Source organism: Anabas testudineus, chromosome 2, assembly GCF_900324465.2.
Source record: "Anabas testudineus chromosome 2, fAnaTes1.2, whole genome shotgun sequence".
Classification (NCBI taxonomy): domain Eukaryota; kingdom Metazoa; phylum Chordata; class Actinopteri; order Anabantiformes; family Anabantidae; genus Anabas; species Anabas testudineus.
This window is the reverse complement of record NC_046611.1, coordinates 24,663,698-24,686,140: the sequence shown is the minus strand read 5'-3', so window position 1 is coordinate 24,686,140 and position 22,443 is coordinate 24,663,698. Positions and strand designations below refer to the sequence as shown.

The 22,443-nt window shown below is 42.8% G+C and overlaps 2 protein-coding genes across 9 annotated transcripts in view; both read left to right on the top strand.

Moving 5' to 3' along the window:
• ncoa2 (nuclear receptor coactivator 2) overlaps positions 1–6,124 on the top strand; it is a 50,501-nt gene extending 44,377 nt beyond the window's left edge. For 6 of the 8 annotated variants that reach the window (XM_026361673.1, XM_026361671.1, XM_026361669.1 and 3 more), the window contains 8 exons: positions 114–243; positions 354–528; positions 650–946; positions 1,283–1,360; positions 1,556–2,030; positions 2,903–3,080; positions 3,492–3,705; positions 4,881–6,124. In XM_026361673.1, coding sequence (XP_026217458.1) covers positions 114–243; positions 354–528; positions 650–946; positions 1,283–1,360; positions 1,556–2,030; positions 2,903–3,080; positions 3,492–3,705; positions 4,881–4,892 — 1,559 coding nt within the window. In that variant the 3' untranslated portion in view covers positions 4,893–6,124. The remainder of the gene's footprint in view (positions 1–113; positions 244–353; positions 529–649; positions 947–1,282; positions 1,361–1,555; positions 2,031–2,902; positions 3,081–3,491; positions 3,706–4,880) is intronic. The other 2 variants (XM_026361674.1, XM_026361675.1) reach the window with 2 other exon arrangements.
• Positions 6,125–10,359: 4,235 nt separating this feature from the next.
• On the top strand, positions 10,360–13,916 carry prdm14 (PR domain containing 14). The gene is made up of 8 exons (XM_026363960.1): positions 10,360–10,984; positions 11,179–11,232; positions 11,328–11,488; positions 11,583–11,853; positions 11,949–12,151; positions 12,358–12,459; positions 13,206–13,425; positions 13,768–13,916. The coding sequence occupies exons 1-8, from the start codon at positions 10,360–10,362 to the stop codon at positions 13,914–13,916; spliced, it is 1,785 nt and encodes a 594-aa protein (XP_026219745.1).
• The last annotated feature ends 8,527 nt before the right edge of the window (positions 13,917–22,443 follow it).

The window sequence follows — 22,443 nt, the reverse complement described above, 5'->3', positions numbered from 1 at the left end:
GTTCTATAGTCCCTTCTATAGTATCTAACCCAAAAGATATATGTCCAGTCTGACCCTGGCTTTTAGAGAAATTTGCCCATTTTCTAGCTTGCCCAATTGCTTATTCTTTATAGCCCAATCTGACACAGATATTGGGATGGCCAGTCACCATTTCTCCCAGCAACAAGCTCCGCCCAACCAGACAGCACCATGGCCAGACAGCATGATGCCCATTGACCAAACAACATTTGTGAACCAGAATAGGTGAGCAAGTGTTGACACTTCCTATTTGATCTTTCTGAGTGTTGACCTTCCAGTCTTATTTCTGGTCAGTCTGTGGTGGTTCATACTCATATTAAGTAACCTTTGTTCAGGCCGGTGCACTCGGCAACCCAGGATGACTTGTTGTGCAGCACAGGGCTCGGGTCTGGTGAAGGCAGTGCAGTAGACGAGGGGACCCTAATGTCCCAGCTGTACACAGCACTAAAAGATTTCGATGGTTTGGAAGAGATTGATCGTGCCCTTGGGATCCCTGCTCTTGTAGAACAGGTGAGATCTGTCCTCGTAACCTACAATATCGCAGATATTTGTGTTCGTTTTAAGTTACTTTTATTACTTAGCTTTGTAAAGCACAGTGTTTTTGATCAGTTTCTCTGTCTGCCTGTTAAAGAGCCAATCACTGGAGCCAGAGCAGTTCTCACAGGACCCCTCGATGATGTTAGACCAGAAGCCACCCATGTATGCCCAGCAATTTGGTCCTCCACCATCCCACATGGCCCAAAGGGGCTACCCTGGTGCTCCCATGCAGGAGCCAGGCTTTCACCCTATGTCTGGTCAGATGGGTCCACGCCCTGGCTACCCATTGATGAGAATGCAGGCACGGCCCACACTTCGGCCCACCGGGGTCGTCCCCAACCAGCCCAACACACTACGACTGCAGCTCCAGCACCGGCTACAGTCACAGCAGGTACGTGTTTGCAGACTGTCCTGGCCCTGCTGGAAGTGATCCTGATCATTGATTATTCTCTCTCGCACTGTGATGTAACCACAACGTTTGATCAGTAGCTGTGGGATTGAACACACAGAGTTGTGTAATTAACCTTAAGCTTGACATTTTGGCAGCTCTGTACAAGGACTTTTGAGTCTACATGCCACCTGCTGCTCTATTGTGGCATATACTGGTATAAATTATTTAAACTATTATTATTATTAAAATAGATGGAATTAAGGATTTCAATTAATCTAATTAATTTTAGGGACTGCTGTTTGTCTTAACCTCTTCTTCTGTATTTTGTCTTTGCAGAACCGTCAGCCAATGATGACTCAGATGAGTGGTGTGTCAAATGTGAACCTACCTCTTAGAGCCAATGCTCCAAACCAGGTGGGTCATGGCAGCAGTCACATAATCTCTGACAGCTTGGAATAACGTTTGTCTGTTGATGATTTGCAGTAACTGTAGTGTCTGTATTGCAGAGGCAGATGATAGATTTATAGATTTACACATATACTTAGATTACGTAGATTACATGTAATGTACAGTAGATCTGATTTTATTACATTTTTTTTCTACTTAAAGGGAACCATCAATGCTCAGATGCTAGCACAGCGTCAGCGAGAACTGCTGAGTAATCACCTGAGACAGAGGCAGCAGCAGCAACAGGTCCAGCAGGCCCAGCAGGTCCAGCAGCAGAGGGGCATGACCATGAGGGGCCCAGCCCTCAACCTGCCTCCTAACATGGCCGCCGGAGGCATGAGTAACCCACGGATTCCCCAGGCCAACCCACAGCAGTTCCCCTACCCGCCCAGCTACGGTACCAGTACAGGCCTGGCCTCACCACCTCCCCCTACCAGCCCCTTCTCCTCTCCCCTATCCCCAAGCCTGCCCTCTCTCCCTCCCAACCCCCAGCTCCACCTGCATGGCACCTCCTCTTCCTCCTCCACCCCCTCCTCTTCACAGATGATGATGGGAAACACAAACATGATGGGCGGACAGTACGGGGCCGTACTCAGCCCCCAAATGCAGCACAGTGCCTTTCAGTTTCCCAACTCAGGTACTCCTCCCACACCCCAACCCACCACACACTTCACCCCACAACCTCTGTGCGTGTGTGTGTGTGCGTGCACCCGCGCCCCATTGTATGTATGTTGATGTGACTCTAGTTACTCAGCATCACGCGCTTTTTAGGAGCAGCAGTCATCTGGTTTGTAACGTTGAGCTCCGATGACTGCATTAAGCACCGCTTCTGAATGGTTTAAATCACACTGCACATTTTGTTCTCCGGTTTTATAATATGAGTATTTTTATCAGTAAGCATGATCATGTACTCATTGTTCTTTGAACCTCCCAAAATGGTTTCCTGGCTATTCAGTCTCCTTCCACTAGAGGGCACAAAAAGCACAACAATCAAAGCTGAACCCAGGAGATTTCTTATTGTGACCAAGCAGAGTAATAACTAGGCCTGTTCCTGACAGTCTGACAGCCAGCCGTGTGATTTGGTCTAATCTGTAACATGTTAATCTATCTGTCTGATTTATACATCACTTCATAAATTGATTCTAGCAAGTGGGTTGATTCTTAGTGATGACCTCTGCAGCACATTGTTCCTTTCTATCCCTTCTCTACTAAGACAACTCCTGAACCCCTTATTTCCTAGATCCCTGCCTGTTCACTGCCTGCATGCATGTAGGAAGGAAATATTAACTTCCTGTCAAAATTCCCGAATGCTAACTGCAATGGACTGTCTTCGGTCATGCTTGCTCTTTCTCATTCAATAGTCTGTCAAGATGTTTGTCACTACATGGCATGTTTTGTAAATTACATGGAATGATAACATTAACTACACTCCTCCACTCAGTACCTTGATTTGCAACAGAGTGTCTGCAGGTCCAGTGTGGTTGACCTGTTCTGATGCGTCCACAACAGGTATGAGCCAACAGGCAGATGCAGGCTTTGGAGGTCCCGGCACACCACAGAGCCCCCTGCTTTCTCCCCGCATGGCCCACACACAGTCCTCAATGATACAGCAGGGTCAAGGAAACACTGCTTTCCAAGGCTCCCCTGACATGAACGGCTGGCCACAGGGCAACATGGGAGGCAACAGGTAAAGATTACGGACTAAAAAATAAAGTCTTCAACATGGGATCAAGACCTTAGAGCCAGTATTACATAGATTTTCACATTATGTCAGTATTGCAGATAAATGTTCATGAACTCAAAAGGAAAAAAGAAAATCAGTTCATGTTGTAGCCACATGCTCCTTATTCCACCACGGAGGAGTAAAGCACTTAAAGCACAAATAGTTTAAAATTTTTAAATGCTTGGAGGCACATTTTCTGATTTTAGTTATTAAAATTGCTGTGTACCATAAACATGTGTAACACATTAGATAAAGTAAAAATAAACTATTCAGGTTAAAATAGAATTCAGTCCAAACAGGGATTTTCATTATTGTACCTAAAGGAAACTTACTCCATCCTAACCAAATTATTGGTCATCCTCCTCTTCCTTACAGTATGTTCTCACAGCAGCAGCCATCACCGCAGTTCACTCAGCAGAATAACAGCAACATGTACAACGGCAATGGCATGAACCTCAACAGTGTTTCTATGGCCACCAACATGGCAACTAGCAGCATGAGCAGCATGGGCCAGATGGCCGGACAGATGAGTGTGACATCCATGGCCTCTGGGCCCTCGCCTGGCCTGCCCTCCATGGGGCAAGAACAGGTAAATACTGACTCATAAGTTCTGTGAATGAGGTAACCATGAGAAGACTTTTAGAGCTGAAAAAAAAAAAACAAGTATCTGGACATAGTTAGCACGGCCAGACCAAATGAGGGGTTTTCAAATTGCCCAGTAATATCCTGAGGGGGTCACTTTACATTAGCTCCATGTAGGAATATATAATTCAGACGCTTTGAGTGTTTAAGCCTTGGACGTTTACAAAATGGACCCCCTCCAGTTTTACACAGTAATCAAGGGACCCAGAAAAACTAAAAGGTTTGTCTTTTGTTATCCCCACTCCATGCTGTTCAGTACGTCTTTGTCTTATCGTAAGATCCTAAGTGTTTGGGTACACTTATTGAACAGCCGTGCTAGTGAATAATTTACTCAGTAGTTTACGTAACTCTTCTAGCCAGAGTTCTGGTACTTGACTTGAGCTTAGAGGACAATGATGTAATTAGCAGCAGACACTTTAGAGCCAGACCATTTAGACCATATAGACGTTTACTGTATGATGTTGGAAGGCTGACTTGTCTGGACTGTGGACTGATTAGCTGCTTCACTTAACATGAAAAATGTGACTCATTATCACTCAGATCTGTCAAATTTACACACTCTCTGCATGCACACACAGGCATAACAACATTTAGTTTTCACTCGTGCGACGTCACTAACTCGCTGGCGGCGGTTTTGTCACTTCGTCAGCACTCCAAATCTGGTGATTTTTATTTAATCTCAACTAACTTAATTCTCCTTCCTTTGTCTCTCTGGTATTGTTAGCTGGGTAGGAGGCATGTACCACTGTTGTTGATGATGCTTTTAAGCCCAATAAAGGGCCATGAATATTTAACCAAGGTACTGCTGTTTGATTGTCTGCACTTCAGACTGTTGTAACGTACCAGTATATCTGTCACTTGATTTATCTCCCTTCCAGGATTATAGAAATATATCGGCACTTAGATTATTTCAATTATTTACAGTTTGGCCATTAGTGCAGCCTTTTGTGATTTACTTGCTTGTTTTAGGCATGATGGTTTGCGCTTGTTTATGTTTTTTGTTTGCACATAAGTGGCTAATTTACTCCAGACAAGTTCATGTTCTGCAAGTTCAAGTTAACCAGTTGCCTGTGCCCTTCAAGTGTGTCATTCATGAATGCTCAAACTGTTATTTCTCTGCAGAAATATTGTTGACCCTCATGGAGTTCTTATCCTGAACGTCAGCAATCAGCTGCTGCAAGGAGCGAACCCTTTAAAATTGTACAAACAAGTAAACCCACCGAAGGCCCCTTGAACCAGCTAGGCCGTGCCCTGACCCGTCTCCCCCAGCCCAAGTTTCCGGTCTGTTCCAGCTGAGCCTCTTCAGACGCCCCGAAGGAGTCCGGCACCGAACAGACACAAGAGTGTGAACAGGGCTGGGGAAGGATTGTGGGTCTCTGTCCAACATGCCTAACCCTACTGGAGGAGAGCCCCGTGATGAGCCACTCTGTCTGCCCGTCCAGCTGCATTCACCGTAGTGTGACTTAGTGTAGGCCTCCTGGTCGGGGACACTGACCTAAGGGGACAGCAGTGGGTGGGATCCCTCGTTCTGATGAATGTATTCCTCTCAGTGGACAGCGGCCATTTACAATCTCATCTCAAAAACAACATACACTGTTTTGTTTTGTTTTGTTTTTTTGTTTAGTTTTTTTAATGTCCTATTTTTCTCACACATTTGTTTAATTTCCACATAGTTTCAAAATGGCAGCAAAGACTCTACACGTTATGTTAAGAATAATCAATGGAGCTCAAACACTTAGCCAGTTTTGCCTTTTGCTGTTCTTTATTTTATTATTATTATATTATTATTATTATTATTTTTAGATTTTTTTTTTTCTTGTTGTGAGAAATAAGATGTAGAATGAAGTTACGGTCTCAAAAAACACTGCAGAAGAATGGTTTGAGTGAAATGGTGATTTGTATGGTTAGACTAATGTAGTCAAGAGGTTTATATAGTGTATTAAATTAAGTTTTATTTTTCTGTATAGATTCATTTTAATTTTAGATGGTTCTTTATCCTGGTAGCAACAAGAAAATTCTCAAAGTGTGAAAGAGGCACTTTTTTTTATAATTTTAACAGTACTGGTTGTATTCTTTCTGAAAAGATTCTTCTATTAACCTGAAACATTAATTATGCTTTGGTCCTGTAGTTTCAGAAGATGTCAAATCAAATGTGGTTTTAAAAATTAATTGCAGAGATTGTACATACCAATAAGTAACACGATTTCTTTCCTATTTATTTTATTCCTTCCCCCTGTCTGGTCACTACTGCTTCTTAAAGCAGAGCAGGTGTTTTCTTTTTATTTCCCTATTTGTTTGGTTTTGTTTTTGAGAAGTTCAGCAGGAGCCTTTGAGTCCCGATGTTCTGGTACGATGCAGACAGGGGTGGGAGGGTGGGTGGGTGGGTGGGAGGGTGTGCTGTGTATACAATGTACAGATTATTGCTTGCTTCTCTGCCTTTAGCATAGAACACAAAAAAGAAAAAAAAAAACAACAGGACAAATTCAATACAGCCATACAATAACTCAAAATAACAGAAGTGTGCTTTCTATGTTGTCTGGAGTGAAAAATGCTTCATACAAGCTGCTAGGTGCAAACTGTTCCAGTGTGATGTAAACAAGCAATAACAATTACTTGAGAATCTCTTGGGGTTTTTTTTTTCTCCTTTTGTTTAGTTTTGTTTTGTAATTTTTGTACAGTTTCCTGAATGAAGAGGACACATTTTTGCTCCACGTTTGGATGCAGTATTAAACACAGTTTTTTATTGCAGTTTGTACCAAGAAAGTCTACATCCACACAGTGTTCCTATTAAATTATGCAGCACTGGCTGAGGCAGGGAGAGGGAGGTAGTTGGTGGTGCCCCTGTTGACACGCGCCCTCTCTGCCTCCAGCCGCTCTTCTATAGCAGAGGTCAGAGTTAAGACTGCACGGTTCACGAGACCTCCTCTGACAGACACTTAGCCATATATTTATGACCTCAGGCAGTTAGTTCAACTTTAAAAGTGTTCAGTAATAACATGCTATTCTTGTGCCCCACTGAGGGTTGGGTTCGAACTTCACAAGATCTAAAGCAAGTCATCTTCTCTAACCTCAAAGGTACATTTTCCTGAAGAAAAAAAAAAGTCTTTTTATATCACCTATTTTAACCCAGGACCGACTTGGAGCAAGCCAAATAACCCTTACCTTTTAAATTGGGTTTCTGAATTCTACCAGCTTTTATTTTCGTAAGAGAGAAGACCTGTTGGTTAGCATGTAATGAAGCCCACAGAAAACAAGAAATTTATGATGATGTCACTTAACAGGGTCTAATGTAGATGTTGCAGCATTAAACAGGAGAAGAATCATTCTGAATGTATCGTCATCAAAGGCCTAAGGATGTGACTGATGGCATTTCTTGTCAACATGTTGACATTGCAGTGTTTTGCAGTTACACCATGCATTTTCTCAGAAGTTGCCCATCGTTGCTTCTTTTTTTTTAAAATGACGTTCTCTATGAAATTTGAAGTTGTAGCAAGTAAACTTTGGGACAATGTAAGTCTTCATGTTTTGGTTGCCATCATTGTTGATGTTCTGCAGTTGCGCTGTAGGCTTACAGGAGACCACGCTTTTTTGATAAATGCTGTTTTGATTGTAAAATACAGTTGTGCAGAACAAGCCTTTTTGAACCATTTTAAAGAATGATTCACAGCCCTTTGCAAATTTCCAAAGATTGTCAGGATTTTGAAGACTTAAAGCCATTTGGTAGCAGTGCATTTTTTAGCATTTATAATGAGGACAAATAGAAAAAAAAAAGAGAAGATTTAGCCCCGTACAAATATCCAGTCTTTGGACCCACTAAACAACAATATTTTCTCTCTTTACCATATTGTTTTCAAGAACTTCAAATGCCCTTTTGTATTGTCTGCAAATTTTATTAGAGCTAAGATGCAACCTTGAAATGCTACAAACCCTAGCATAATGCCTTAGATTTTGTCTGTTCTTGTTCTTGTACATTACACTGCTGTCTGTATAAATTTGTATAACTACGTGTGTACAATACAGAACGGGTGGATCATTGTTCAACTCTTCTCAGTTACTGGAGACTGACTGTCACACTTTAACTGTCCCACATTATTGCTCTGTTCTGTGTTGGGTTGAAGACTCGCTTATTTCCTTTCCCCACCTCACTGTTTGAATGGAAAAAAAGATGATACATAGGGATATTGAAGCAATATGTAATATACTGTATGAACTTTCTGAAGAAAGCTTACTGTTGTGTTTTCCCAAGATATTTTTTCTGCGTCGTTCACAGGAATCACACTGTACATCCACATCCACCTTTGTACGTGTGTGCGCGTGTGTGTGCTTGCGTGTGTGTGTGTGTGTGTATGAGTGTTTTATGCAAAATTAGATATACAAGAGAAGTTAAAACACAGTTATGCAAGTTGTGAACTCATATGGCTTTGCTGATGCTATTTGCCATGTAAATAAAGAATTCTGTTATTGCAGTATTTAGTGCAGTGACTCTTCTTTCATGAAAGTGAACAGACGATGAGTTTTTTATTATCATCTTTGGCCTCTGTGTATCTTATGTGGTATTTTAAATTGTAAAATACAATTAAAGGATCTGTATACTTTATCTTAAAATGATTAGACATTCGGAAAAAATACATCTGACTAAATTCAAAAATGAAGCCTGTAATTAATAATAAAGTAATGTGAATTTTATTGGACATTTACTTGAGTACTATACTTCAGTATTATTTTGAGGCACTACATGTGAGTATGACATTTTTCTGCTACTTAGTTTTTATGATTTTAATATATTTCACAAGCAAATATTTTAATCTTTGACGACTTGGATTCATATAATAATATAAAGCGCAGTACAGTCATAAGATTTTTATTGATCCTTGTACAAACCAGTGAGCAGCATGTAAAGTAATCGAAATTATAATTATTAGTTGTGTAGTAAACCTGATCAGTGAGCTCCGTTAACAGCTGCAGCGTTAAACATTATTAATTCTAATCCAATGAGCTCCCAGTCATCCTCACAGAGAAATGATGCGCACTGTGGTTCTGATACTTGATCTTTAAATCTGAGACTTCTTTCAGGTAAAATATTGAATTTAAAAATAATAATGACGGCCTGTGGCATGAAATGTGTCTAAAATCACAACTGGTTTTATGATTGTTTATTGGCTGCAGGCTCCAGCTGACGGTGATCCAGAGCAGACAACGTAAAAAGAAAAAGTGTCCAAACATAAGAGTTGGTCTGTGTGGAATCAAACATATACAACAACACATCACGTTGGTCCAGGAGTCCTTCTTTTTAGTTTCCTCTTCTCCAGCTGAAGTTTGGAGTCATTAGAAGACGATCGAGCTGTTGACTGCGTGTTTCTCTGTTTCCACTCTTCCTAATTCACCACATCCAACCCATAACAACACATCTCTGCCCTCCACGGGGGGTCCCTGGATAAAATCTTATCGCGTGTGTGTTGGGGTTTGAGGGGGGGGGGGGGGCGGTTGTGTTCATATGGAAATGTTTGGGGAACCTCTTTCAATCCGCCTCATTGTGGCAGAGAAAGCAGAGCGCTGTGGAGAAGTTAACGGGGTGGGTTGGTCCTTTACAGGATCTACTGCTATGAGGCTTTGAGATGCATGAGGTCGAGCTGCTCCCTGACCAATAGGAAGAAGCTGCTGGGACGCATGTTCTCCAGCAGACTGAAGGTGCCCTCACATGACCACAGACACACAGCTTCCTGCAGCACATCTCCAGACCTGCTGCTGGGGGGTTTTTTCTAGACCTGCACAACTGGGAATTTTGCGTTTACTCTGAAGTTTTTCCAGCTGGAGCCTGAGGACATGACAGAGTCAGCTCCACTGTGACAACTGTCTGCTTTACTTCAGACGGTAAGATATTTTCCACCTCATTTTAAAACTGGGATTAAGATATTTGTCTTGTCAGTAAAAGCTGACTTCAGATCAGAGAACAGAAACGGCCTTTTTCTTTTTTTTCTTGTTTGAATGACTGAGGAGCTCATAAAACGCTTCATTAATGTTGACCTCAGCTTCTTTAATTAGTGTCATGACCCTGGTTTGTCTCTCTATTTACTGGCTGACTGGGAAACGCTTCCTAAAAACACACCCTGCGTGTTCCTGGCGCTCATCTACGGCTGATGAACATTTGATTCACGTCCTCTCAGCTGGAAATATTGCAAAATCGGCTGCTCGGCCCCGTGATCTTCATTAAACCACAGCTCTGTGTATCTCTCACAGTCTGTCTCTTCTTGGATTTGTCTTTTCTGTGTAGATTTTGTGTTTTTCCTCAGGATAAGTAGTAAAATATTCTGTGGTTTATTATTCTGTGTATTATTATTCCGTGTATTATTATTCTGTGTACTATTTCAGTGACTGTATAATTATTCCCACACTACAGTAAAGTTTCACTTCCCTCAGTGTTTCAGGTGTGTTCAGCCTCTTTTCATGTCGTGTTTCCTTTTTTAGTTCTCTTGCATTAAACTTTTATAAATCCCCACCCCCCCAACTACCCCCCACCCCTCTCTCCTTCTCTCTCTCTCTCTCATCCACTCAGGGATACACCATCATCTCCACTGGACCTTTCCCTCACCTCCGTGCTGTCATGTCCGTGTCCCTGTCCAGCATCCCTGTAGTGCTGAAGGACAAAGCCAGCATGCTGAAGGGCAGTCCCGCCCGGGGCTTCTACCCTGCCCCTCTCCCCGGTCCCCATCACTACGTGGACTTCTTCCCGCGGACGCACAGCCTCCTCCATCCACTCAAGTCCCTCGGTCGTCTTGTCTCGGACACTGAAGCCTCCCTGCCCCTCAGCTTGCACAGCGGAGCCCCTCCGTTCCTCGGACAGGGACACCACCACACGTCGGTGCTCCACGAACACATGTTGAACGCCTCCTGCCTCCCCTATCTGAGCCAGATGTTGCCCGGACACCCTCTGTACTCCAAGCCTGAGGAGCTGGCTGCTGTGGTGACGGAGCACGCAGCCGGTCCGCTGTCTTCAGACTTCAGGAGCCCGTCCAGCGAGAGGTCCTCCTCCGCCTCTTCTTTCGCCACCTCGTCACCCAAGGACACTTTGTTTCGTGGCCGGGTCGCGGAGCTGTCTCCAGAGAAGACGCGCTTGTCTTATAATTTCAGCGAGGACGACCTGTTCACGGTGCTGTACGGTTACTCCTGCGGCCAGGAGCGCAGCGGGGGACACGCTATATCAGGAGTGTCCCTGCCAGAAAACTCAGGTACAACTTTCTGTCCTGTGCTAGAGTGATTACTAGATGTTAGTTTCATTTACTGAGCTGCATACTTTGACCTTTCTGCCTGCACTTTCTTTGAGACAGTAGCTCCAGCAGCCTGTGGTTTTATCAAATAATAAATATTATTTGTTTCAGTTCACTGTAGTTTCATGGCTCATTTGTGTCCGTTTCCTTTTCAGTTTCTGACTCTCACATTCTCCCACTGGACAAAGAGACACTTGAACTTCCAGAAGGTGAGACTCGCTGCGGACACATCCTCCCACTGTGCATTTTAATTTTATTTGTGAGGTGCTGGTGTGTGACCTCCTGTTACCTGTGTGTGCTGCAGGGTTGAGCATCCTCCAGGCAGCGTGGGGCAACGTGTCCCACTGTGGAGTTTTCTCAGACAAAGGCAGCATCCCCAAAGGGACGCGTTTCGGCCCTTTCCAAGGAAAACTGGTCAACACCAGCGAGATTAAGACTTACGATGACAACACCTTGATGTGGGAGGTAATATATAAGTTACAGTTCCTGCTGAAGTGTGGACCCTACCTGGGGGCTGCTGGGATCGTGTGATGGTTAAACGCTCTCTTTGCTCCCTCAGGTGTTTGAGAACGGCCGGCTGAGTCACTTTGTGGATGGCAGAGGAGGATCTGGAAACTGGATGTCTTTGGTGAAGTGTGCTCGTTTCCCCGAGGAGCAGAACCTGATTGCTGTGCAAATCCAGGGTCAGATTTTCTACGAGGCCTGCAAAGACATCAGGCCGGGCCAGGAGCTGCTGGTGTGGTATGGAGACTGCTACATGCAGTTCCTCGGCATCCCGCTCACCCTGAAGGACCCGGGAGAGGACAGCACCGCGGTCCCCCCCACAGAAGGTGAGAGCTGAACGCTGCTTCACTTGAACCAGCTCCCTCTTGGTTTGCCATGCAGCCATTTTTAAATCCACATGCTCCCCTCTTCTCTTCCTCAGACACCGGCGAAGGCTTCAAGTGCGACAGATGCGGGAAGGTGTTCGCCTACAAGTACTACAGAGACAAACACCTGAAGTACACGCGCTGCGTGGACCAGGGCGACAGGAAGTTCCCCTGTCACCTGTGCAACAGATCCTTCGAGAAGAGGGACAGATTGAGGATCCACATCTTACACGTTCACGAGAAGCACAGGCCTCACAAGGTATGCACGCGCTGCGGAGCATCACAGGTCGGAGGGTGCGTGCGTCCGTGTGTGTGGTGCTGAAAGAACAGCTCCCCGCGGGGAATCACAGCTCCACCTCCAGCTGGTGCTGATCACAGAGTCTGAAACATACATAGCATCAAGCTCACATCCCATAGGCTCTGTTTATTATAAAAGGCTGAACCTTGTCGTGTGTCTTTACGCAGTGCTCAGTGTGCGGGAAGAGTTTCTCTCAGTCGTCCAGTCTCAACAAACACATGCGTGTGCACTCTGGAGAAAGACCGTACAAGTGCGTTTACTGCAACAAGGTAAGAAGGCGTTCATTCAAAGCTTCAGTGAGGAGGTCAGATAAGGATTTTAACTCTCTTCACATGTCCAATAACATGTTGTCTTTAAAAAGCTTTCACTGAGGCTGAACACAGGAGACACCAGCGTCGAATTAGTTGGACACGGTTCAAAGAAATGTATATGAGAAAACCGAGGAGGACTTTTCCAGGTCTCTCACTTTCTAATAGTTTCATAATAATTGTGTGAGTTGCTCCTCACTGCTCCTCACTGCTCTGGATGGAGCGCACTGCGCGGAGACACTTCCAGGCTCATTATGGCCAGATGTACACCCTCTCCTTTGTCTGCCCGGGTTCTTCTTTTTATTTACAGCCCCGCAACGACAACTTTTTGTTTTGTGTTTTTTGTTTTGTTTGGTTTTGTTCACGGTGACCTCCCCTTTTTATGCACCCAGAGAAGGTGTTGTTTAACCTCATTTATTCCTCCCTCTCTGGACCATTTAAGCGAGGAGGAATAAACCATTTATTACACGTGTTCAGTTTAACCCGTGGCCTTTTTTACTTATTTTTCTTAAACGAATTTATTAAAAGCTGTTGGTGAATGGGAAGATTTTGTAGGCTATTTGTAATTAGCCCCCCCAAAAAATGAATGGCGTAGTCTAGAATATAAAAAAAATAAAATAAAAATAAACAAGTCTAAAATTGTGACTTTAAAAAGAATGACTTAATAATTGTGCTCACGGTGTTTCCCGTCCTTCTTCTTCTTCCAGGCCTTCACAGCCTCCAGTATCCTGCGCACACACATCCGCCAGCACTCCGGGGAGCGACCCTTCAAGTGTAAGCACTGCGGGAAGGCCTTCGCCTCGCACGCCGCGCACGACAGCCACGTCCGGCGGACTCACGCCAGAGACAAGCCGTTCCCCTGCGAGCTGTGCGGAGCTTCTTTCCAGGACGAGCAGGAGCTGAAATACCACGTTAAAAACCACAAAAGTAAGAAGCCCACGTGTTTGTATTAATCTTCAACATGGATTGGACCTATTTTAAGTTTTTTATGCTTTGACTCTGGTTAGAATTAGATTGTTTTTAAGGTGAGAAACGCGTTAATAATAACGAAAGTAATTTAATCAACGGGAAATAAGTTCAAATTAATTTAGACTAATAAAAAACCATTATAATGTAAATAATGTCTGTGTTGCCACTAATATGGGTCTTTTAATGTACCGTACATTTAAATGAATTGGCCTCATGTTTAAAATACAATTGCTTGATTTTTGTCTTAAATAATAAAAAATAATTTAATAAGTATTTATTTCTCTCTCTCTCTCTCTGCAGAAAGACAAATCACGGGCAGCACAGTTCTTCCGTCTTCTCCAGGTGGTGGGTTACAGGAGGACAATCACAAACTAGAGAAAAGCGCCGGACAAAACTTTCCTTACACCGGTTTAACAGCTCTAAACCAGGAGTACCGGCCATGGAACTAGTCTGTGAGCTGAATCCTGAGCAGAGGAAGCGGTCGAGTGTAACTTTTTATTATTATTATTATTATTATTTTATTATTATAATATGTTCGTTACCGTGAGATAAAGAAATGAGGTAGGATTTCTTAAGAAAAGAAATATGTTGTAGCCTACTTAACATATTTATATGGGCTCAATATTATTTAAAACGTTGTGAGAATGTGTTTAAATCTATTTATAATATATTTAAAAATATGTTGTGTGTTGTTTTGTGGCTTAAAGCTTTCGCTCTGCAACAGTGCAGAACCCTGTGCGATCACATCATAATAATAATATCAACGATTATTATTTGTTTATTTGCAGTTTTATTATTATTATTATTATTATTATTATTATTATTATTGCTAATATTATTTTTATTATTGCGCAGTTTTTGTTTTTTTGTTTTCTATATTTTTGCATCGACTAAAGCTTCAAAAGCAAAGCTCACTTTTGTCACAGTAGATTTAAGCTTATTTGTACATCAACTAAATGTTAAACCCTCTCTTAATTTATGATGTATGATAAAAAAAAAAGTTTTTTACTCTAATGTCAAACTGCAGAAGCAATGCAAGTGTCGTTTGTTCTGTGTTCCCTATTAATAAGAAATAAAAAAAATTCAGCGCATGGAAACACGATTCCTGGTCTTGGCTTATGACTGGTGGTTAAAATTACAGATGAAAAATTAAATTCACATGGCAAAAATATTTATTGGGCTAAACAAAAGCTTCGATAGACGCTAAAGATCTTTGTCAGAAATATGACAACAGCATGATTTTTAATGGACGAGGAAGCAAATCGGGATAAAGACTTGAAAGAAAATCATCTGAGCTTTTGTTTTTGTATCAGTTGATATATTTATTTGTTAATAATAATGTCCAGTAGTTCAGTTAAAACGAAAATGTTAGGCTGGATAATATAATACTGTTAAATTCAAATTCTGCACTACACTGCACTAACATTTTGTAGACAGTCGCATCAGTGTGTGTGTGTGTGTGTGTGTGTGTGTGTGTGTGTGTGTGTGTGTGTGTGTTGTTGGCATGGGCTAGTGCACATTTTTCACATGTCCCTACATCGGTCGGTGCACTTGCCCCTTTGCCTTTTTTAGTCATGTGATGAATTGGCTGCATGCTCACAGTAAAAATGAACAAACCCCACTGGACCAAATGAATGACAATAGAGAGCAGCAGTGAGGTGGTCTATTGCTCCACAGACAAAGGAGCCCGTCGTGATTGACATCTGCCCTCACACTGTCACCAACTGGCTCACATGTGGTCTAGATAGAGAGATACAGTAGATAGATAGATGGATAGATAGATAGATAGATAGATAGATAGATAGATAGATAGATAGATAGATAGATAGATAGATAGATAGATAGATAGATAGATAGATAGATAGATAGATAGATAGATAGATAGATAGATAGATAGATAGATAGATAGATAGATAGATAGATAGATAGATAGATAGATACATAGATACATAGTGCATCCACGTCAGTCTTTGGTGTGGGTGACTTAAAGAAAGCCCAATTGATACCGGTGTGGTGGCAGCAAGGCCTTTGACAAATTACACAGTGTCCAGTCTTTGTCTTGCTGCTCTGTTATGTCACCTTTAACCCCTGGGTCACCATACTTCACACACTGACAGCACATAGTCAGAGGCGCAGCACTTCAGCTGTGCTTAGTAAGGAAAATCAACCCAGATGGAAACATGTGGAGAAGTGACATAAAGCAAAAAGGACAAGAAAGAAGCACGAGACGCGAGGACAGATCAAAAACAGCAGGATGTGGCCTCACAGCTCTGTGCGAGTGTGGAGGGGATCACGATGAGACATGTGGATTCAGTCATACACGAGAGAATCAGTGAAGTCAGTACAACTCTGTCCGGCCTCTCTGTTTATTTTCTGGAACGGATGGACAGCAGCCCTCAGGGTCAGGGGTCAGCTCCTCACTGAATGTTTAACTGCCTCCTTCTCCCTCTAAATAGCCAAAATATGGATGCTTGAACAAGTGTAGATCAGCCTTCATTGGACCTGCCCCTCCCATGTATACAACCCCCGAGCCTCCATGAAGAGACCCGCTATGAAAGGAGAGGATACTCCCCTTTGTGGCCTCGTAGGAGCAGAGGGGTGGAGGAGACAAAAAAGACAATGGACAAAAAGGAGCACAGAAGGAGGAAAAGGAGAATGAGCTGCCAGAGCTGAAATACTGAGATTGTTAGCGAGCTGTGCTAAAAGACTGGTTTTACTAGCACCTCTCTGATTGGCTTGTTTAGGACTTGAGGCCTGGGCATGGAAGAATTTTTATTTAGGTTGTTTATATGGATTGATTTCACACTTAACCTCCTGCCAACTTAATAGGGCCTCTTGAGGGCTATGGATCAGATGAATCTTTATATTAATGTGATATTAATGATAGGAGCCAGGGAGTTTTATAGCTCACATTCACTGTAGTTAATTCCCTCTGAGGTTGAAGCAGGGAGCCTTCGCTCTCTCTCCAAAACAAAGTACGATGCTTTGTAACACTCAAATCCATCTCATAAGTGTAGCCACAGCTGAATTCAGTGATTCGTGATTAATTTATATTGTTTATTAGTATAAATGAGTGATTCTTTTGCAGGGACATGTTCAGATCTGGGGCCCCATGTGACACACACAAGATAAATTGAGCTCTTCTCTTCTCTTCTCTTCTCTTCTCTTCTCTTCTCTTCTCTTCTCTTCTCTTCTCTTCTCTTCTCTTCTCTTCTCTTCTCTTCTCTTCTCTTCTCTTCTCTTCTCTTCTCTTCTCTTCCTCTCAGTCTGCTAAGGTAGTGAAGCTGAGTGGTCAAATACTCTGATGTATTAGCTTCTATTGATTGCCTAATAGCTGTCAGCACAGTGTGTGTGTGTGTGTGTGTGTGTGTGTGTGTGTAGTCTTGCTGATGTTGAGGCCAGCCCCTGTACCAGACAGTCCTCAGACCCTCAGCTGAGTGGACTCATAAACTATAACCACACAGGCTCTCTGTCCATCTGTGCGTCAGTCGGCCTCAAACCACACGAAAACTCAGTGGTGATGAAGATGAGCTGTGAACCCTGTGACTTTTTTGCTTTCATAAATAAACAACTTGATCTCTACATGTGACGTCTGGTCCCTCTGTTTCATTTATCAGTTCTCCACACATGCACCAAGAATTCACTTTTTGACATTCGTGGCCTGGAGAATCCTGACTTCCTGAAAGTCTTTCTTGTACTTTGTACTCTTGTCGCTATCATACTGCAACTCATTTAAAGGATCCGCTTTAAATCTGAATGTAGAAAAACAGCTTAGTTAAAAATAAAGCTGTTTATTCTTGATACATGTGGTTTTAGAGGTTTCCCAGGTTCAGTTCTGTCTGTTTTAATTTGATTTATGTTCTTACACAGAGATGGAACCAACCTCCTGGAGACTTTAAACATCTTGTTCATTTCTTAATTTAAAACCTTGAACTAATGTGTCACTACACCACAGACGCGTGTATTTTTGGTTTGTTGCTCTATGCTGGTTCTCCTCTATTGTTTTTACTGATTATATTTTCATTACATTTTTGAAATTCTATTCTTATAGATTTCTACTCTTTATAAATAATTTGAATGACATCTGTATTTGTAAGATGTTGATATTATGTAATATATAATATATGTAGAACACATGTATATAGAATATACAATTATGATGTTAATCAATTAATTGAAAAACTAAATTACATCTCAAACTACATTTATTTACATTTACTCTGTGTTCTATTAATGGCAAAATGGCAATGTTACATTTGTTTTATTATTAATTATTATGAAGTCTTATTTTAATATCTTTAAGCTGGAAACTTAGAAAACGTAAAACATTAAATTATGTTTTATTTTATGTGAGAGCTATTGAGCGTTTTGATTGGCATCAGTAGACTGATAATGCACTCTGTTTCACACAGGCTCACTTTAACTTCACTGAGATCACAGTGGCACGTTTTACAGAATGTATGACTCCAGCCTTAAAAGAAACATTTGAGTGAAGTAATTTAAGTTTGAATGGATCGACTGAACTGTGCCCCCCTACTGTCCCCTCAGTCAAGACTGATCATCTGTGTCCTGCCATTCATGCCTCAGGTTGGAACTGTTGTTACCAGCCAGTGATTTCCACTGGGACAGTTGCCGGTACAGCAGGAGACCCACACAGAGGCTCTGCACCCTGCATGCTGCTGCCTGGATGAAAGGCAGAGCAAACACTGTCTGCAAACTCGCTCCATATTGCTGCCCAGCACTCCATTTGTGTGTGTGTGTGTGTGTGTGTGTGTGTGTGTGTGTGTGTGTGTGTGTGTGTGTGTGTGTGTGTGTGTGTGTGTGTGTGTGTGTGTGTGTGTGTGTTCTAGGTGGGATGATGCACGAGGTGGGCAGATGGTCTTATCCTCTTCTGTGGGGGCTGGTGTGAGGTTCCACTGTGGTCCCACAGGGGCAACATATTTTGGCCTACTGCCCCCCCAACACACACACTCTCCTCCATAACCCCCTAAAACCACCTCATCACAAAATCTACTTTACACCTAAGTTTAAATCTCAGAGGATCTATCACTTTATCCCTCCATCTATCTATCACACATTTAAGAAATGAAATAAAAACTGTGTCACCTCTCTCCTGTTTGAACTATTTAACCCCTGATGGACTGCAGGACTCCTCTTTTAGGCCAATTCATATGCAATCACACTGAAAAGAGGTAAATCTGCTTGTAGCTTGACATCTGACATTGTCATTCGGGATGTTAGAAAGTGTTATAGGGTTCTTCTCCCCATGCGTCGTGCTTTACAATAGTTCCTAGTGTGCTATTTGTGTGTCTTTATGCACAGGACTATTGTAAGTAGCCAACTGTTATTCCTGTGGGTGATGAAGCTAGCAGTAGGGTAGCAAGAAGAAGAGACACTGTTACAGTACTCCCTCCCTCCCTCCCTCCTTCTTTACACACTATCACCCCACGTCTTGCTCCCTCTCAGGCTGTGTGTTTGCATGTTTGTGTCTTTATAAATGACCTGAAATTATGGCCTATGACACTACTGTCCCAGTGAAAAACACGTAGACCTACTGACGCTCGCTGCATAAAATCCACTGATGTCAAAGCTCAACAAGTACCCCAGGGAAATCTTGGACCTTATGTGGTTTTCTGCAAGCAGGTGCACCATGTTTAATAAAACCTCATTCAGATTTTCAGAGATGACAAGTGGACTGAAAATCTTAAAGAAATGAAGTCATGTGTACTTTTTACCTGTTAAAAAAAAAGATTGCATTTGTTGTCCCCTGAGGTAAAGATGTACAACATATGGACACTGTACTCTAGCCACATGCGCATCCATGCACAGACGATGTGACCTCCCAGCTTCTTAAGATGTTTGCTGTTAGTCCAACTAATCCTAACTAAGCTGTCCATTTAGATGAACACTTAAGGGGCAGCGCTCACGTATGGCAGACATCGACGCTGATATCCTGTCAAATAGAGATGTGTGCTTTCTCTCCGTTAGTGTTGAAGAGGAGGGGAAAGGGGGATATAGTATGTCTTATATATAACAGATATACCATGTCTCTATAAAAATGTATAGAGAATCTCCACATGTACCATATGTTTGTAATCATGCCGAGGAAGAATGAAGGACTCATTTCATCCCTCTTGATTTGGATTAGCTAATAAGCACTCTTGTCTTTCTCTCTCCTACCTTGTTCCCTTCATCTCTTCTTCCTGCAAACTGCACAGTCATCATCCACACAGAACAGCTGATGATTGATTGCCTCACAGACCATCATGAGAGCACGAGAGTGGGCCGCACACTGTAATATACTCTGACCCTGCCGCTACACGAATGTGTACACTCACACACAGGACCAAAATCTACACATGCGTATGCATGCTGTGTTTATACAAAAGATGCCATGTGAAGACATGAAGTGATGGACAGAGGAGGGCAGGTCATCTGTAGACCCATCAATAGCTGTCAGTCACATTTAACAAAGCCAACAGTACAAATACAAGAGAGGACAACAGATTTATCAGCTAGTTAGCCGCCTCCTCTCATCGCCTCTTCCGCCCCACCTTGCCCTCTTGAATCACTTTAATGATACCAAGATATTCAGAAACTGGTTTAGGGAAACAACACACACCACAGGTAAATAGTTATGTGTGTGAAGGGATGAAGAGTTGGTCTGCAGCACTGTGCAAATGTGAAATCATGGCTTGTTCTTTTCTACCCTTGTCACTGATGTGGTTTCTTCTACCTTGTTTTAAATCCTTTACGTCATCGTCCTTTAGCCACAGTCCTCTCATTCTGTCATACAGAACTGCGAATCAGGATTTCTTCTGACTTCATGACAGTTTGCAAAACTGTGTTGAGGCAGCTCAGTGTTATCAGAATATAAACTTGACCTGTATTGACACTCACAGAACACTGATCAATAAATACCAGATTCAGGTGGAGGCTAATGCATTTAATGATATAATATTGATGTCGGGGTCGTCATAGTCCACCTTGCTTTCCCTGCCTTTATACCACTCGCTTTGTTAAGTAGGTTGTAGAGTCCATGTTGCTGTCGCAGCCACACTTCTATTGTTCAGGGGACAATTGACCCTGACCTAGGGCAGCCCCTAAATGCCTGCAGGGTCAAAGGGGAGAAGAAGCTAAAAGACCTCAGGGTGTGGATGTTTAGTGGCAACCTCAGGGCTGGAATGACTGTTTAAGCACCTGATGCTTTAGCAATGGTGCCAAACATTAGCGAGTGCTAGGCTGAAAGGTCTTAAACCTGCTCATCCAATAGACGGGATGCAGTTCTTCACCAGAGTGTGTGTTGACAGTGATGAGCGAGAAGCGCGCTGTGAAGGATGAGGCGGGCACTGAGTGCACTACCACAGCTAAGAGTATGTGCACTTGCGTTAGTTGTGTCATGCTGTGTGTTCCTCGGTGCATTATCTGTCTGTGTCTGTGATTGTGTATGCATGCTTTGCCACAAGAAAATAGAGTGTCACGGTGGAGCCGCAGGCCCCCCTCCCCAACCCACCCACCCCCGCCACTCATGAGTCAGGATGGCTTTTTGACAGTAGAGCTTAAAGATAAATTCCCCCGTCCTGCTGAAACATTCATGAAGCCTTATGACCCTCTCCTCTACCTAATGTACCCTAACAAGCCTTTATGGCTTCTCTCTAGCCTAGCGCCACCTTAGTGCTGCTTCCCGGCATCTAACTTCTTAACACCCCGCCACCAACTGCTCTTTCACGCCCATTCAGCATATTGTTGTAGAAGCCGTGTCCTGAGAAGGTTTCCCAAGTGGACAACGGGACAGTGGCAGCCACTAAGTCGAGCTTCAGGTGAGCTCTTGTGTTGGTATGCGCTTCTCTTCCGTGTCTTTGGGGGCAGTTCGGGTTGACTTTGTTGTGCGCTTCCAGTTTCATATTGGTCCCCTGCTTGTTTCTCTTCTCCTTCACATGTGGTCACCGACAGTCTCTGTAATCTGACTCCTGCAGGGAGCATTGATCTGTTAAGACTGTCACTTTAAAAAAGCCCCATTAGGTTTTAAGGTTTGACAGCTGATATCAACATCCTTATGTGTTGTGACAGGTTTAGGTGCACTGTGACACCTTCATCCCCTCAAACATGGTCAAGAAAACTTCAGTGTGCTTTATTTAACATTTCAGGAAGGTTGCAGCAACAAAAAAAAAAAGTCAGAAGAAAGAACTGCATTTAACAAAAGACCTGAATAAACCTGTGGTAAAGCTCCCCTTATTGAACAGGGTGACCTCAGCTCGTCATTGGGACTCGACGCCGTGTCCTCTGTGTGTGTCCACCCTAGGTGGGTCCACAGGGAGATCTTGCCTGAGCAGTGTGTTTTACTAATCTCCTGGCCTCCCTACTGTGTTTACCTCTCCATGGTAAAAATGCCATATGCTAAACGGGCTTGTGTTACAGCTCTGGTTACCAGGCGGAGCATCGGCGCCACACGCACTCTAACATCAAGCCGAATGCACATATAAGCCATATCCAAGCTTATAAAGTGGAGCTCCATTGATCTGTTTATGCTTTTTTAACAATCTGCAACACTTGAGATTCATCTCAGCCGCAGAGAATCTTCTGATGGTCATTGATTCATCTGGTAACACCAGACCAATTAATTAGCGATGGCAATCACTGCTGCTTCTTGTTGTCGGTCAGTATCAAAGCTTTATGAACATTTGCCATTTCAATAATGCAAAAATGTAACTTTAGAAATATTGTTTGGTAACATGGACCTGTTTGTTTTATTTCAACTAAACAGTCGATGCTTGAAAAAACAAAAACCTTACTTAATACAAACCATACATCCTAGACTACATTATTGACAGTGATCTTATTGACTGAGGTAATAGAAGTCGCAGAAGAGTCAGGATACCGTAAGAGTCAGTCTATATCTCTGATAATGTACATTCATCAGAGGAAATCTGCAGTGCTCTGCAAGATTTTTTTTCACTTTAGGATTTATATTTATTT

Bases quoted from the DNA above. Each gene is read 5' to 3' on its own strand.
- prdm14 (XM_026363960.1), top strand. From the start codon at position 10,360: ATGTCCGTGTCCCTGTCCAGCATCCCTGTAGTGCTGAAGGACAAAGCC. The intron at 11,233-11,327 runs GTGAGACTCGCT...TGTGTGCTGCAG, and splicing joins GACACTTGAACTTCCAGAAG to GGTTGAGCATCCTCCAGGCA. The intron at 11,854-11,948 runs GTGAGAGCTGAA...TCTCTTCCTCAG, and splicing joins CGCGGTCCCCCCCACAGAAG to ACACCGGCGAAGGCTTCAAG.